We start from the raw sequence: 16,909 nt of genomic DNA on the forward strand, positions 1-16,909 counted from the left end.
TCTTGGACTGCGACAAATCGGAAACCACAAAGACAGGAGAAACAGGGCAACCGCCGATGAGGATTGGAGGAAGCAGCAAATGATTCCTATGTCATGTATGTCGGGATGATATTATGGAGGATTTCAGTCTTATCTGTGTTTAGTTTCAGCTTATTTGTTGTAGACCACGTGTAAATGTCCCCATGGGCGTCAATCGGAGGGGGGTAGGGGCTCCCACTTTTTAAAGTGGGAGGATAGTATGCCCCCCCCCCCCCACACTTTTGAGAAGCGATTGACGCCCTTGAATGTTCCTCATGCAACACTCATCTATGACAGCTGTAAAGAGGGAAAAATTGTTCAGTTGTTGTTTGAAAGACAGGTCTGTATTTTCTTCATCTGTGCAAGCACCACAATAGAAGAGAATGTGTTTTTTCCAATAAAAAAAACCCAGTAAATTTAACATTAAACAATATAAACACTAAACATGCAGGCCTGCCGATACACTAAATTACACTAAATTACAGTGTACCAACTAGGCCCTTACAGTTAAGGTTCTTTTTAATTTAACATCTTTGTCTCCAAATTTACAATTTCTATTATAAGGAAAAAGAATGTTTATGTTCATTAATACGGGAATAAATGTGTGTTTTACTGTATGTGTATTAAAACACTCTGTTTAAAACTGGTGTGAGTCTGGATGGGTGATACGGTAATTACCTGAGGCGAAGCCAAGGGTAATTATCACCCATCCAGACTCAAACCCGTCTTAAACAGAGTGTTTAATACCGACCGAACACACATTTATTCCCATTCATAAATACCTTTTTGGTCCCCAAAAAAAATCTTTTCGATCCAAAAATCAAAACAAGTCAAAAACTAGACGTTGTTAACCATTTTGTTCAACAATTTTACTTCATGTTTTACGAAACACCCCTATGACTATAATATGGAATGCCCATCCACAATTGCGTGCGCGTCGCGCATTCCACCTCCATGGTTGCGCGTACTGCGCGATGTCGCGCAAAACACAGCTGGGCTGGTGTAGTGTGAATATCGAACTACATGTATGAAATAATGATTCACTGGTAGTATTGCGCATCCATACATGGGAAATTTGAACGTTCAACCAATGAAACGTAAAAGGCACCGGATTTCATGGGAGTCCAACTGTCATGTGACACTGGAAAAGTGTTTAAGACCAGCTAGCCATGTCAAAGACCGGCCACGTGACGGGCTCTCGACCAATAGGAATGTGTAAATGGTCTTAGGTATTTATGAATAGTGTTTAAACTGAAAAAGCGCTGGTTCAATTCAAACTGAAAATGGGATATTCTCATTGGGAAAACTGGTCTTGCTAATTTTTTTGAGCTGCCAGCCCCCCACCTGTATAGTAGGCATAGGTAAAACTTTGGCAGTTTTCATCTGAAATTTGAGACCCACAAATTTAAGTTAGGATAAAATCAGTTGCTTAGAGAATTGCTACCGGGTACCAGTACATGTATTATGTACATGTACATGTATATCAATTTTGTTGTTCAATCATACAGTGTACAGCATTAAGACTGGAGCATTGATGGTTTTCTTACATTATCACTGCTGATCATCAACACGATCAAAGGGTAGTAATCTTACATGATATCGTTTTTCACTTACCGGTAACTGTGTGATACATGTACATGTAGATTGCATGCACTATACACAAGCATCACTACATGTACTGTAAATATTGACCGGTGTATTTTTGTTGAAATGAAGCACTCATTATACATCTTAAAATTTAATGCGCGTCACTCAACTTGCTGTTTCCTGAACTGCCCAAAACTGCATGTTCTTCACTTTTTTTAATTCTATGAGACCGAGAGCTTAGTTTGAACGAGTTTTATATAAATTTACAAATGTACATGTTTATAATTTAAAAGAAAATGAATGTCCAGAAAGATAATGTAATTGCCTGGCTGCATATTTTCCACGAAAAGTAAGCATTATGTTCATATGGGTAAACTTGTTTTGTTTCTTCGGGAATAATAAAAATTTTGGCAAATAATGCAAGTATTCGGCGGTAATGGCGGTGTTTTGTGGGCAGTGAATGGTAATATTAAAAGCATTGCGCGCATTGGCAAACTGCGGTCGTAACAGCTGCAGCCAGATGTCTTTAACATAGGTCATAAGTTACCCAGAATGCCATCCCCACTTTCTTCACAAGATTCTGTGAAGCTCATCAGCGTGTTCCAGCGCCCTGTTGCAGGGCAGGGGGTACGAGCGAACCTGACGCCACTGTCTTTTCATCATTATCTCAACTAGTGCAGTGCCCGTCCAAAATGTGCATGTTCAGGAAGCGCAAATTGCTTTGCCGCTGTGCTGCCGCTGGTATTGGTTGCATGCTTGCAGAGTTTTTGAGAACTACTCGTGCAAACAACGCATGCGATTCAATGGTGTTGTTTTCACAGGTTGAATGTACACTCATGTCAAAGTTTGTGCCAAGTTTGAAGTTGTTTGGGCGAGTGTATGGTTCTCGAAAATGCTGCAAAAAGTAGCGCAGATATTCACCCCTACTGGACAATGGTATCGCCCTGCAGTAAGGTTGCTCAGTCGACTGCAAAAATAATGTGCCCGTGCAGCCACCACGTATGTGTACATACTGAAACATGGTATGCAGTGCTATTCACCCATACTGGACAATGGTATCACCCTACAAAAATGTGCCTGTTCGGAAAGGGGAGTTGAGAACTGCAGCTTATGCAAACAACGCACATTATTCAATGGTGCTTCCACAGGTTGAACCCTTACTCGCAGGTTAAACGCACACATGTCGTCATCCCCTGGCACTGATAGTTACCCTTACTGGACAATATGGTATCGCCCTACAGTAAGAGTTGCTAAGTACGAGTACTAAGTATGAGTACGAGTAGACTCTGTCCTTTACTCCTTGAGCATGCGCACAGAGTCTACTGATGACTGAGTCTGTTGTGCGCTTTCTTGTGATTTGCGCAATCATAAGAATGTGCATGCACATTCTTATGATTGCGCAATGCACATTCTTATGATTGCGCAACCGGATCCTTGCGCAATCTTTGCACAAAAAAAACTCTTCCAGATTGAGCGCACATTCTTAAAAATGCGCCGCAAGATACGGTCTTGTCACTGCCGAGCACCGGCTGCGCATGGCAAGTTAAGCTGCATCCTTGTTCACTGATTCTTAACAATTATACTGTTGCAACGCAAGGTCACTTACCTAGAAAAAAAATTGATGACGAAAAGTAGAGTGGATATGAAAGTATACACGTATTCAGGGACCAGGGAAAAAATAAGAGACATAATATAGTGTAGTGGAAAGAATTCTGATTCCTGGGTTAACAAAAGGGGGGGGGGGCGCGTAAGAATGAAGAATGTGAAGAATGAAGAATGTGAAGAATGAGAATGAATAGTGACATCCCATAGCGCTAATAGTATTTGCCACTTAAATTGCTATCGTTCACACCCCACCATTACGCCGCCGAGTTGGATTGTTGCCGTTTCAGTACCGCACTGTGATGCGAGTGAACCTATTATTAATGCATGAAACAGTCATCGGGTATTTCGCTTCCGCGTCACGTCATGCACCGACCGCAAAAACGCGTAGTACCAGTGAGCTGTACGTGCATGGTAATCGACTGCCGCCATTCATTGTACACAATTTTTTTTGTGCACAAACCAATTGCGGTCCAGGCCATGCCTGCAAGGTTGTCAAGTTAGCGGTTATTCCTCCTGTTTTCACTGCAATTGTAGGCTGAATCTTCATCGTGGATCGTTTTTTACTTCAAGGACCTGTGTAATGGTTATTCCAGGCAAGTTTGGGGTGAGTTGCAGTTGCAATTAGTGTGTAACGGGGACAAAATTGAACATTTTCCAAAAAATTTTGCCTATACTATCGTTTACGAGAAAAACTAGCTCCAGCCCTAAATGACAACCCAATGATAAAACTCAGGGCTGGGTAACTCCAGCTACTCAGAAGTGATAGATGAGACACTTACACTTACACTTAAGATTTGATGGGAATATCAATTATAGGCTTAAGCCTTTTAAGACCCCATATCCAGATTCTTTCAAGTAACTGTCAAATCTATTCTTGAACTGGTTGACATTCATGGCATTTACGACGTAGGTTGGGAGGTTGTTCCAGTTGTTTATTACCCGTTGGGAGAAGAAGTGTTTCCTCAATTGGAGACCTTTATGCATTCTTTTCTTAAACAGCTTCAACCTGTGACCTCGGGTACTCGTACTTGACTTGGAAAAGAACTTTTCTGGATCAATATCGTCAAAGCTATTCAGGATCTTATATGTCTCAATAAGGTCACCCCTTACTCTCCGCACTTCAAGTGGGAATAGGTGTAGCTGCTCCATCCTTTCGCTGTACGGTTTTCTTCTCAATTCTGGTACTAGCTTTGTCGCCCTCCTCTGAACTTTCTCTAGAACCATGATGTCTCTCTTTAGGTAGGGGCTCCATGACTGAACGCTGTACTCAAGATGTGGTCTGATGTAGGCTTTATACAATATCCCAAAGCTCTCTTTGTCAATGTGCTTGAATGTCCTCTTGATGACTCTTAGACTTTGCATTGCTGTAGCTGCTGCTTTGGTGCATTGCAAGCTTGGTTTGCAGTTACTTGTGAGGTGCACACCAAGGTCCTTCTCTTCCTCAACTTCTTGAATGGTTTCTCCATTTAAGGTGTATTCAACCCTCGGGTTATCCTTGCCCATATGCATGCACTTGCATTTCGCAGCATTGAAACGAAGTAGCCATGTTTGAGACCATGTTTCCAGGGTTTGCAGATCTTCTTGAATCTTCTGACTGCCATCTGAGCCATCCTTTCCAACAACATTGTATAGCTTGGTGTCATCTGCAAACAGTTTAGCCGTCGATGAGACAATATCTGGGAGGTCGTTGATATATAGAACAAATAGAGTTGGTCCAAGCACTGACCCTTGTGGAACTCCACTTATGACATCCGCCCATTCCGAGGATTCCCTTCTAACTCCAACTTGCTGCTTCCTGTTTCTCAGAAATTCCTCTACCCACCTTAGTACCTTCCCACCAATTCCATATGCCCTTAGTTTCGATATTAGCCTCTTGTGGGGAACTGTATCGAAGGCTTTGGCATAGTCCAAGTAGATTACATCCACTCCACAGTCTTCATCCAGGCTCTTAGTGATGTCCTCCAGGGTGTCAAGAAGATTTGTCATGCATGACCTGCCCGAGGTAAATCCATGTTGGTCTTTGGATAAGAGCTCATACTTTGAGATATGGCTGAGAATTGAGTCTCTAACTAAGGACTCCATCACTTTACATGGAACACTGGTAAGGCTTACTGGGCGGTAGTTTCCAGCTTGGATCTTGGATCCTTTCTTAAAGATAGGAGCAACCTTTGCACGTCTCTAGTCTTCAGGGATGGTTTCTTCTGCAATCGATTTCTTAAAGATAAGATACAGAGGCGTTGCCATTTCCATTCTGCACTCTCTCAAGACTTGAGGGTGGATCTTGTCAATTCCTGGTGACTTGTCTGGTTTTAGATCTTCAAGCTTCTTGATGACATCCTCTAGGGTAAAGCTAGCTTGTACCAGGTCTTCCATGTCTGTCCTACGAGGCTGGAGTCTTGGAGGCTCCCCTTCGGGTTCTCTGGTGTACACACTTTTGAAGAAGTCGTTCAAAATGTTTGCTGTTTCTATGTCATTCTGCGACAAGCTACCATCCTGCTTTTCTAGCTGAGATATCCCAACTCTTACTTTCTGCTTCGATCTTACATAGCTATAGAAAGCTTTGGGCTTCTTCTTGAATTCTTTCATCAATCTCCTTTCGTGGTCTACCTGTGCTCTTCTAACAACTTTCTTGGTCTGATTGCTCTGCCTTGTATACTCTACATAATCTTTATACCTCCTTGTTTCCTTGTATCTCTGGAAGAGCTTGTATTTCTTCTTGATTGACTTCTTCACCCCGGACTTCAGCCATGGTGGTTTCTTCCTCTTCCTTCTCCTCTCTGGTATATTTGCCTCTACCGTCTGATCGTATTCTTCCTTGAAGTGATCCCATGCCTCCTGGCAAGTGAGATTACCAAGATTGGTTTCCCATAGACATCATAGAATACAATCATATGTAAGAAACGGACCGCAATTTTTACGAAAACGCCCTCAGTAGTGTGCGGTACCACGGTGTGTGGCCAGAGGTTCAGCGCAGCATACTGCGGCCACACTAGTGGGGCTACCGTCTGGACATCGTTTTTTTTTTTGTGACATGCATATGATACAAATAGAGACAGTAACTTGTCTAGCCTAAACAACACACGCACTTCCCAGACTAGTTCCCATGTACTCCATTATTACAAAACTTCCCATACAAAAAGGCCATAGTGGGCAAAAAAGCAATAATAACAGGTTTAGGCCTAATTTGATTCAAATTATCGTAGTTATACGAGTACAGAAGCATACATCATTTTCTTTCCTCGTTATATGAATTATTTCCCCTGTAACGGCTATACATTTTACTTAACATAATTAGGGCCTAGGCCTATAGCCTTGCCATGCAATGTATGTTAAGATTGCGCAAAATTCATAATTTTCATTGGGCACGTGATCACTGATATTCCCATGCAATCTTAGGAATGAGCGCTCATTCTTCAAATCGCGTGCTCATTCTTAAGAACGCGCGCACTTTCTTAAGAATGCGCGCTCATTCTTATACATGTAATATTGCGTGATTTGCAAGAAAGCGCACAAGTCCAGTGCATACATACGTGTACATGCGAGGCTGTACACGACCAAAGAAGCGGCGTCTGGATACATTCTTTTCGATTGGGAATTCAAATTTAGACAGTTTTACAATTTAGACAAAGGCCTACCAAACTCTCGACTTCGTGTATCGTTCCTGTTCCCTTAATGGCCGACATCGTGCTTGATTATGAGCTGTAAACCACCAGTGATGACAGAGAAATTGCTAAAAATGCTAACAAAACTTGACGACCTGTCAAAATCTGCCGCGCCGGTTCAGCACGTAAACATCAAGGTATCAGGTCAACTCGGACCCAAACCAAGTCGGACCCATGCCAAGTCGGACCCATGTCAACTCGGACCCACGCCAACTCGGACCCACTACCAACTCGGAACCACTACCAACTCGGACCCACTACCAAGTCGGACCCACGACCAACTCGGACCCACTACCAACTCGGACCCACTACCAACTCGGACCCAAGCACGACCAACTCGGACCCAACAATGACTCAATCATTAGTTTCAGAGATTATATTTATAGGTGATCTTAATGTTAGTGCTTATAACGAAATTCAAAGGATTATAATTTTCAGTAAAAAATAAATTACTTGTTTGTTTTTGCAGGCCTTTGTGTCGTGTAACAAGTGGTTTTAAGTGGCACATTTTGTTTCAGTGAGGAAGTTATTAATTTGAAATAACCATTTAGGCCTTTCATTTCATGTAATTGTTTGGGTTTTTTTTATTCACATCCTGGCTTTGAATTTTGTGGGATTTTTTTATGAATCTGTTTAAATTTTAATAATTTTTTGATTTAACTTTTTCCCCCCGTGGAACATCATAGTGGAACATACAGGCAGCTACCTGTAAGTCCTTGAAGGATAATCTTCCCAGAGCTCAATACTCCTTTTTTTGATGATTGACATTGCATATTTCTATTTGTAGGGGATTAAACTTGATCATTTTTTAATTCACATGCTGGCTTTGAATTTTGTGGGGGGGGGGGGGTTACGAATCCGATTAACTTTTTATCCTTTTTTGATTTAACTTTTTGTTTAATATGGAACCTTCGTTTTTCTTGCAGTGTATGCAATGGTGTTTATGTGGGTTTTTTAAAATAGAGATTAGAAAAGACTTCGTTTTTATATCTTATTTATTTTATTTATTGGCTTATAATGTTGTAATATTTATTGAGTTAATAATGCTATGTTTGAAAGTGTTTATGTTTTAATGCCATACTTTCCAATTTTATTTTTCTATGAAGATCTGTTCTTAATTTGTATACTCGTTACGTTGAAGTTTGGATTAAAAACGAAATAAATTGCTGTTAAATTTAGCAAGATGGTGTGAACGATGTCAATTAATATGTTTTAATGAAATTAAATAATTGGTTTAACTTTTAAAGCGCAATATGGTTTAATGGAAACAAATAAAAATAATAAATAATTAATTACACTTTTAAAGCGCATTTCAAAATAGCATTACAATGCGCTTTACAACGACAAAAATGTTATACTGCTGCAATACAGATATGAGATAATTTACCTTACAATTACAATGAAAATTTATACTAAACAGCATCACTGTAATAACAGATGAGAAGTGGACAAACTTTATGAAATGAATGATTGAAAACGATGTCGAATGATTGAAAACGATTGTTCCGAGTTGGTCATGCATGGGTCCGAGTTGGTAGTGGGTCCGAGTTGGTTGTGGGTCCGAGTTGGTAGTGGGTCCGAGTTGGTCGTGGGTCCGAGTTGGTAGTGGGTCCGACTTGGCATGGGTCCGAGTTGGTAGTGGGTCCGAGTTGGCATGGGTCCGAGTTGGCTTGGGTCCGAGTTGGTTTGGGTCCGAGTTGGATCGAAAACCAACATCAATATATACAATCAGGGTGACCGTAAGGCCATGGCCAAATTCAGCTAAATGCACTGAAAAAATCTGTCAGATTTAGCAAAAAAATCTGCCAAATTCCCAAGAATTACTCGAAATACTCTATAAACACTTAAAATCACATGCAAATGTTGTAGTATTGCCTTAATTAAAGTTCAAATTACATCATAAACAATCTATGGTCACATATTAAAAATGTAAGGAAATTGCATAAATTTCAGGAAAAATGTGGTTGCGTCACGATCGGTTCCCAGTGATCCTCAGCACCTAGACCAGCCAACCTGTCCATTGTGCAAGGGTTTGTTTGCAAAGACTGAAGCTTTTTTAAACGAATGTACCATTTTTTTTTTCAAATTTGCTATGTTTTCCTGTCAAATAACCATTTTTGCAGAATTCTGCCAGAAATCTTCCAAAAAATCCATTCTGTCAAATTTTCTGTCAAACTCTATCTTCACCAAAAAATGTGTCAAAGTTAGCCGAAAATCGGCTAAAACGGTCGCACTGAATACAATGTACGCGTACCCGTGTACGATGTTAAGCCTCCCTAGCAGCTAGTATAATATATCGATAGTCTCGATACTCTCTATCGTCATCATTATTATATCGATAAACGGTGTAGCGTAAATATACGATACTCCATGAAATGTGGACTCATTGGTAGTATTGCGCATGCGTAAGTACGAGAATATGCTATTTTTAGGATCACATACGGGTGAGTGACCTGTCACGTGCAAGGGATTAAGCAATAATAGGGAAATGGGATTCGATGTTCATAGGAGTCGGATTTTCATATGACAACGGCACGTGATATATATTCGGCTTGGGCAAAAACTTTGAGACTATGTTCAGCTCAATGCTGCATGCTGTGTAATTGCAAAACTAAGATTCAGTGTTTCCAGAGAACTTCAAAGATTTTCTAGATCGACCATTTTTTTGTTGGGGTTGGGGTGGGGGTGCGGGGGTGGGGTGAGGTGAGGGGAGGGGGGGTGGAAGAAGGATTGCCCGAACCCGCGCTTCAAATGCAAATGTAATCTCCCAGTGCTGTTTTCGAATTTTCACCTCGAGAAATAGATTTTGTAATTAGCCAACAAATTTCCAGTGAAACATTGAACAAAAATAAATTTGCTCGTGTTTAGTTATGCAACAATTCAATTGTATTTGCAAGTTTCGAATGATTTGTAGCCAGGATAAATAATTCAGATCCTGAATAATTTCGGGCTACTTAATTATGGCATTCGACAGCCGCTACGTGTATAGCCTTTTTTCAGGGGGTTGCAAATGCTCAAAATAGAACAACAACTCAGAAAGTCGCAGGATTCAAACTCCGTTCCAGTAAATTTCTTTGTTCAACTGTTTTAGTTCAGATTGAGAAGAAAAAAATTGTTGAAAAGCATGGGGACAGCAAAAACATTTTCTTTTGCAAATAGTTTTCACCCCTTCTCCATGTTTTATTGTGCAAGCCATTTTGTTTTTGTATTACTATTGACCACTTTTTCCTTTCCTTTTTTATTCTGGTTTTATTTCCAAAAAAAACACGTCAGTATCGAAGTAAAACAACTAAACACAAATCTACAGTAGCTTAGGCGGTACTTTCTCTTCCCATCATGCATCAGATTTCGCGCCAGTTACGCACTTCATGCCGCGCGCACTTCATTATGAAGTAACACACATTAACAGATTAATGAATGGAATACTGAAATTTGTCAAAAAGTAACACCAAGTTTGATTGAATTGTGTGGGGGAAAGATGGAACCTGATGTGACGGGAAGTCAGCAAAATGGAGAGGGAGATTCTGAGGCCAAAGCAGGAACGGAAGACATGATGAACGCGTCCATGTCAACGAAATCTAACCGGATCACGCGTTTGCCTCTGACCAGAATCAAGAACATCATGAAAACAGACCCGGATGTGACGTTAGCCAGCCAAGAATCAGTTCTTCTCATTGCCAAGGCAACGGTACAGTTCACAGCATCTTCCTCCATGATTGCATTCACTCCTTACCATGCTTACAGCCTGCTTAGTCATGTTAGTCGGGATTTGCTGGGACCAGACATGCCAGATCTGGAAAATATCATTTATTTTTTTCTAAGTAGGCCGGGGGGGGGGGGGGGGGGGGGCCTAGGCCTAATACTTTTATTATAGGCCTAGGTATAGGCTAAGCCCCCCCCCCCCCCCAGCCCGGGCATAGGGAAAGAATGTTGCAACCTGACATGCCTGACGCCACTTCAGCGGTTGTGTACAAACATGACAAAGTTTAAACTTTATGGAGAGTCAAGACTATTTCCTAAAGTATTTCCTAAAAAAAAAATTGGAAATGTTTCTCAGACCATGGAGCTATAAATAGCTCCATGCTCAGACAGTCTTCATATCTTATTCTTAACATCATTTTTGCAATGACTGACCTTCATTGAGATGAAAGTGGCGCAGGTTGCAGCATTCTTTCAAAGTCCCCGCCTAACACTGCCTAACGTTAGTCATTTATGACAAGTTAATCAGACTTGTCTCGGTAAGAATTTTTCTTCTTTCGGGGTCCGGGGGTCTTAAGAAATGTTTATGCAGGCCTAACCATGCTAACCGTCTTAAATCAAGCTGGACTTTATTTAGGCAATTAGCAGATTTTTTTCAGGGGATGTGGAGGACCAACAATAATATGAATAGAATTAGGCCGAGTTCAGGTCAAAAGCCATCGAAAAGGAAATAAATCGAACAACTGCCTGAATTTCAATGTGATAAGTAAGAGTTAAATAACACAAAAGACGGAACAATTCAGGAAGATAGTGAGCAACGTCTATTCCGATCGAGAAGTTTGGTAAGTAGTGCGATGATACAGCATCCTGTCCTACAATGTACATTAGGACTATCCCCATTCTGTGGCCAAGGCACTGAACTCCTTCCAATGTACATGAAGATCATGTCAGGTAGCAGTCTACTCCTAGAACTATGAGGCTCCACGTAGTGGAGCCTCATAGAGTCAGAAGCCCGCAAAATTGTTGTCAACACAAAACACTAATTAAGTACAAAAACGTCCATTCCAAATAAGCTGTTTCCCACAGAACCGCTGCACAGTTTGCCCCTAAACTCCGTATAATACCTCATGACATACTCACGTTATGTGCACCCAACAAACATCGGTGGATTCTGTCTGTTTTTAGGCCAAAATGATGAAAAATATGCCCTTTCCGCACTGAGCCAACCTAACACTTGAAGCGAGCACGCGCGCTGATATCGCAGTCATTTTCGGGTTCGATCGCTCGGAGCGCGCCGCGGGGGGTATGGTGTAGGAGCGGATTGATAGTATGCGCATGCGTACAAGTGCAAGTACGTACCCCCCGCGGCGCGCTCCGAGCGATCGAACCCGAAAATGACTGCGATATCAGCGCGCGTGCTCGCTTCAAGTGTTAGGTTGGCTCAGTGCGGAAAGGGCATATTTTTCATCATTTTGGCCTAAAAACAGACAGAATCCACCGATGTTTGTTGGGTGCACATAACGTGAGTATGTCATGAGGTATTGTACGGAGTTTAGGGGCAAACTGTGCAGCGGTTCTGTGGGAAACAGCTTATTTGGAATGGACGTTTTTGTACTTAATTAGTGTTTTGTGTTGACAACAATTTTGCGGGCTTCTGACTCTATGAGGCTCCACTACGTGGAGCCTCATAGTTCTAGGAGTAGTAGCAGTCAGAGTTATTCTTTGTTGATCACTGTTGTTCATTTTAAATTCTTTTCCATTTTCAACTTCAACTCTCAGGAGATGTTCTTGCAGCACTTTGCCAAAATGTCCTACGGTCACACGGCCAGAAGTAAGCGGAAAACAATCAAAAGACAAGATATTGGTAAGCTTTTGTGCAGACCAGACCAATTAACGAAACCTTTCCATGAATGAATCAGATTTTCACATTAAAACCCTGACTACTGATGAAACTGTCACAAACTCACAAAACCAACCCACTTCCTGTTCTATAGCTGCTAGTCACCAACTGCCAGAACCTCCTATGGATTAACACTCCTATGCAAACATACATTCTGTGCCAAGTTGTCCTTGCAGTCAAAATCAATCAAGTGACTGTTTTCAACCCTTAAGAATTCCCAGCCTACATAAAGCAGGATTGACTGCCTTGGACTGCTTAAGTAACTTGATACAGCTATGCTTTGACTCCCGGAGAGTGATAAAACAGCTGTGACCACAACTTGCCTGCCTTGTCTGTTGACTCAGTTTGACTAGTCACAGTGCTTGCATATGACATGTGATCTGACTGCTGGTGACTAGCCTTTGTTGGAAGTATAGCAGGGGAAGTGGAAGTGAATGTCGACTGTTTGTGAGTGCTTAAATAGCAGGAGGTTTAAACCACATACATGTAACTGTCAAAACATGTTGAAGGGGTTTGATAGATTAGGTGTCCTTGAATACTTCAACAACATTTACTGCCATTCTATAGACCTTATGCTAGCAGCCATTGTCCTCTAATAGAGGGCAGAAGAGGGCAATGCTTTTGTTGTGCTGGGATGTGTATGAGTGAACCTGTTGTGCCTTCATTGTTACTGAATTAAATCAATCATTGCCAGGCACTCAGCAGTACTTAAACCCACCACATCTATTACCGTCAGTCAAGGCATGGTTGACAAAATGGGGCCGTATCATAAGTCCGACGCCTCATAGGTCCGACGCCTCATAAGTCCGAAATTTCGGACTTATGAGGCGTCGGACTTATGAGGCATAAAATTTATTTATTCCGCTTCATAGGTCCGACGCCTCATAAGTCCGACGCCTCATACATGTAAGTCCGACAAATTAAACGCCTCGTTTTTCCGTTGTCGGACTTATGAGGCGTCGGACTTATGAGGCGTCGGACCTATGAGGCGTCGGACTTATGAGGCGTCGGACCTTTGAGGCGTCGGACTTATGGGCCTTTATTTGGTTAGGGGATGCGATTTTGTCGGACTTATGAGGCGTCGGACCTATGAGGCGTCGGACTTATGAGCGGACCCCGACAAAATTGCCACAACGTGTCAATTGTACCAATATGAGCCCAATTTACAAAACTGTTAAAACCTGTCACTTGATAGATTTTGACAGATAGGGTAGGCCCCTATCTCTCTCCATTTTATCACTAAGAGAGGGAGGGTTAATAGCACCTAACAGATAATCATGCATTGTTTTTCCTTTGAATTGCAGATCTTTCTGTTGAAGCTTTGGATGCCTATGCTTTTCTTGAAGGTACAGTGCATGTTGGAATGTCATGGCTTTTATTATGATAACTTGTATAGCGCCTCAGTCCTTTTGGTTAAAGTTAGGGCAGCTGGAGTTGGTACTATGGACTCCATGCCAGAACAGCAAATACCGAAGTCTGTCGCATATTTTGGCTCATAGCTTAACCCTAACCTTCCCAAATCCTCCAAAATGCTCTTGTCAAAATGGAGGATTTTGCAGGATTGAGGTTATATGGCAAAAATGTGTGGCTGATTTTGGAGGGTGCACTGTGTCAATGTCTTGGGGCGGATTTTGTGCTATGAATGCTCAGCCCTAGGTCATTGTAGGTTGGTGGCCCTAGGTTATACTTGAAATCCTCTGTACTGCTCGAGGATGTCACTGGCTCTGCCTCAACGTGTTGACAGTGATTGCTGGAGGATTTTGCAGGATTGAGGCAGTGGTCACCCCTCCAAGGACCACATTCAAGAAATAACGGAGGATTTTGCGGGATTGAGGCTGTATGCAATTTTTACATGGAGGCAGTTGGAGGATTTTGCTGGATTGAGGTTGCATCCTAGCAAAAGTGCCTAGGGAGTTACATTGTGTAGGGTTAATGCATGTCTTTACTAAATAGTTAAATTGCAAGGATCTTCCTCTTTGTAAACCATGTTTGATTTGTCTCATTTGTGTCTCAGGGATGCTTGAATGAAGTGCTGAAACACCTAGTGATTCTTTTGGGATCTTCATGTGACACTTTGGGAATTTCTTGTGTGTCTTGGCCAAGAAGTGACTGATGTCGAACTTGCCGCCTCTGTACAAAGATGCAACAACTTTTACTTGAGAAACCATCTAGAGGAACATCATAGAATTCAAATTTTTGAAATATCGATGCAAGAGATCCGAAAGAACCCAGGCTTGGAAAGGTTTACACCAATGTCCAGCACTGGATAAAAAGTTATCCACATTGGAAACAGCATTAACCAAGATACAACGTAAGTTATTTGTTAATGTTGCTGGCATCATGACCTCCGGCATGATCCCTGGCTAGGTATGGATGGTTTATGGCTTCTGACTTGTGCCTTCTGAACAAAGACATTGACATTATGGGGAACCGCCAACATGGGGCCGGATGGCTCAGTTGATAGAGCGCTGGAACAGCAATCCGGAGGTTCCTGGTTCAATCCCTGCTCCAGTCAATTTCTTTGTTCAAATTTAAAATTATTATAATACATGTAGTCAGTTTCCCATTGTGTGGCTAATTATTTTGATAAATATTCCTCCAATTTCAATCACAAGAAATGCTCCAGCAAAACTAAAATGCACGTGGCACGGTCAGTTTTGAAATTGCCATCTGCAGTGTCAGATTCCTCTAACTAAGAGTGTATTTAGAGAACAAAATTTGAAAATTGTCAATTTTTAGAACCCAATTTAACCTAGACTGGTCCCCACCCCTGATATAAATATGGGGACTGGTAGCTAGTTCCCATTTAAAGCCATTGATTGGATCACCTCTGCGTGTGCGCAGCATGATTGTTAATTTTTGAAACGATACTCGCAGCTTTGTGCTCGGATGACAGTTGAACACATGGCTATAAAAAAACTGACTTTTAGTCTAACCGCAACCAGCAGGCAAAATAGCTAGTGTCTCCAAAAAGGCACTTTCAAGCATTTCAACTGCATACATGTACATGTAGGTTTCAATGTAGGTTTCAAATACTGAAAAGTAGTTGCCCTCTCTTTATTGATAGTTGCCAGAGACACTTTTGAATTCAGCAAGAATCGAAGCTCATCACCACAGAAACTGCACAGTTGTGGCCTGTTTGCCATTTTGCATTAGGCTGGTTCCGTGCAAACGTTATCGTTGTGATTTTGTAATGAGGGATTGCAGGAATCAGACCTACAGTAGTCCTGCATATAATTTGCATACATTAGGAGGAAAACCTAATGCATTCAGGGTTCATTGCTAACTACCTGTCTCTACATTTGAAAGTCCAAAGGACAATGGAGGGACTAAGAAACAGTCTAAATTTAATCTTCTGGGTTTGGTTTGCAATCACTGAGTGTTATTATGGAGTGGTTTTAAACCTAGCATCCAAACTTTACTGTTATATATTTGTAAGCTACAAATCAACACAGTGTGAAGGCGTGGAGGGTATTGAGTACATATGGGTCATTCTGTCATCCTATAAATTTAGGGTCCACTTTCTTACTGCCCACCGTACATCTGATATGTAAATTTGTAAATTCTTTATTCCAAGAGGTATTGTTCAAAGCAACTACCTGCCGACCAAATAATAGACAATTTGGACCCTAAATTTAAAGAATCACCTCTATGTATCCCTTCAAAGGTGATATTATGGATCTTGGAGACTTCTAGTAGATTTTCCTTAAGAACCGAAGTTAGGATTACTCCTGACCTCGGAACAAAACAAAAAAATGAAACATCAAACTGCTAAGAGAAATAACTGCATTAACAGAGATTTTATTATTAAAGGAAAAATGAAGTACATGTACATTGTATGTCTTACTCGTGAACTTCCAAGGTTATGTTGACTCCAGATTTAGTGTTAGGCCAAAAAAAAAAAATATTCAGTCTCTGGTCAGATTAAAGTTCCGGAATTGACGCGGCCATGCGGCTTTTTTTTTTTTTTTTTTTTTTGCTATTTTTTTTTCTTCAAGCTTGGATTGTACAGACAAGGTGGGGTACTATTTTGCTTTTTTGGTGTCCTCATGTGCATTGGTGTCCTCCATAATTTGCCTTGGTGCTTTCGATCATTTGCCTTGGTGCAATTTCCCATTCCTTGGTGCTCTTTGGTAAAAAAAAATTGAGGAGGTGCGGAAATAGAGGGTGCTGTTGGAGCTACCGCGAAACATTTTGGAAAAAAAAAAGATCGACGCGCATGATTAAAATCGACGCGCGCGCTGACCAGAGACCGACTTATTATTTTTTTTGGCCTTAGCCATACAAGTAGGTGGGCCAACTTACATTGAATGCACACCAGTCAATGATGTGGTTGCATTAATGGCCGTCGTTTGCCACATGTTGCAATGTAAGGCAGGAAACTAGAACAGGGTTTTAAATTTGACAAGAAGTTTGGATGAGGATCATTAATCCACTA

General features: G+C 41.4%; 1 protein-coding gene across 1 annotated transcript; it reads left to right on the plus strand.

The window, feature by feature from the left end:
* Window positions 1–10,221: 10,221 nt before the first annotated feature.
* Window positions 10,222–16,299, plus strand: LOC119728317 (DNA polymerase epsilon subunit 4-like). The gene is made up of 4 exons (XM_038200511.1): window positions 10,222–10,560; window positions 12,351–12,435; window positions 13,776–13,817; window positions 14,486–16,299. Exons 1-4 carry the CDS (start codon window positions 10,351–10,353, stop codon window positions 14,497–14,499), a joined length of 351 nt encoding a protein of 116 aa, XP_038056439.1. The 5' UTR covers window positions 10,222–10,350; the 3' UTR covers window positions 14,500–16,299.
* Window positions 16,300–16,909: the final 610 nt, after the last annotated feature.

The sequence above is a fragment of the Patiria miniata genome, unplaced genomic scaffold (genome assembly GCF_015706575.1).
Source record: "Patiria miniata isolate m_02_andy unplaced genomic scaffold, ASM1570657v1 HiC_scaffold_20, whole genome shotgun sequence".
Taxonomy (NCBI): Eukaryota; Metazoa; Echinodermata; class Asteroidea; order Valvatida; family Asterinidae; genus Patiria; species Patiria miniata.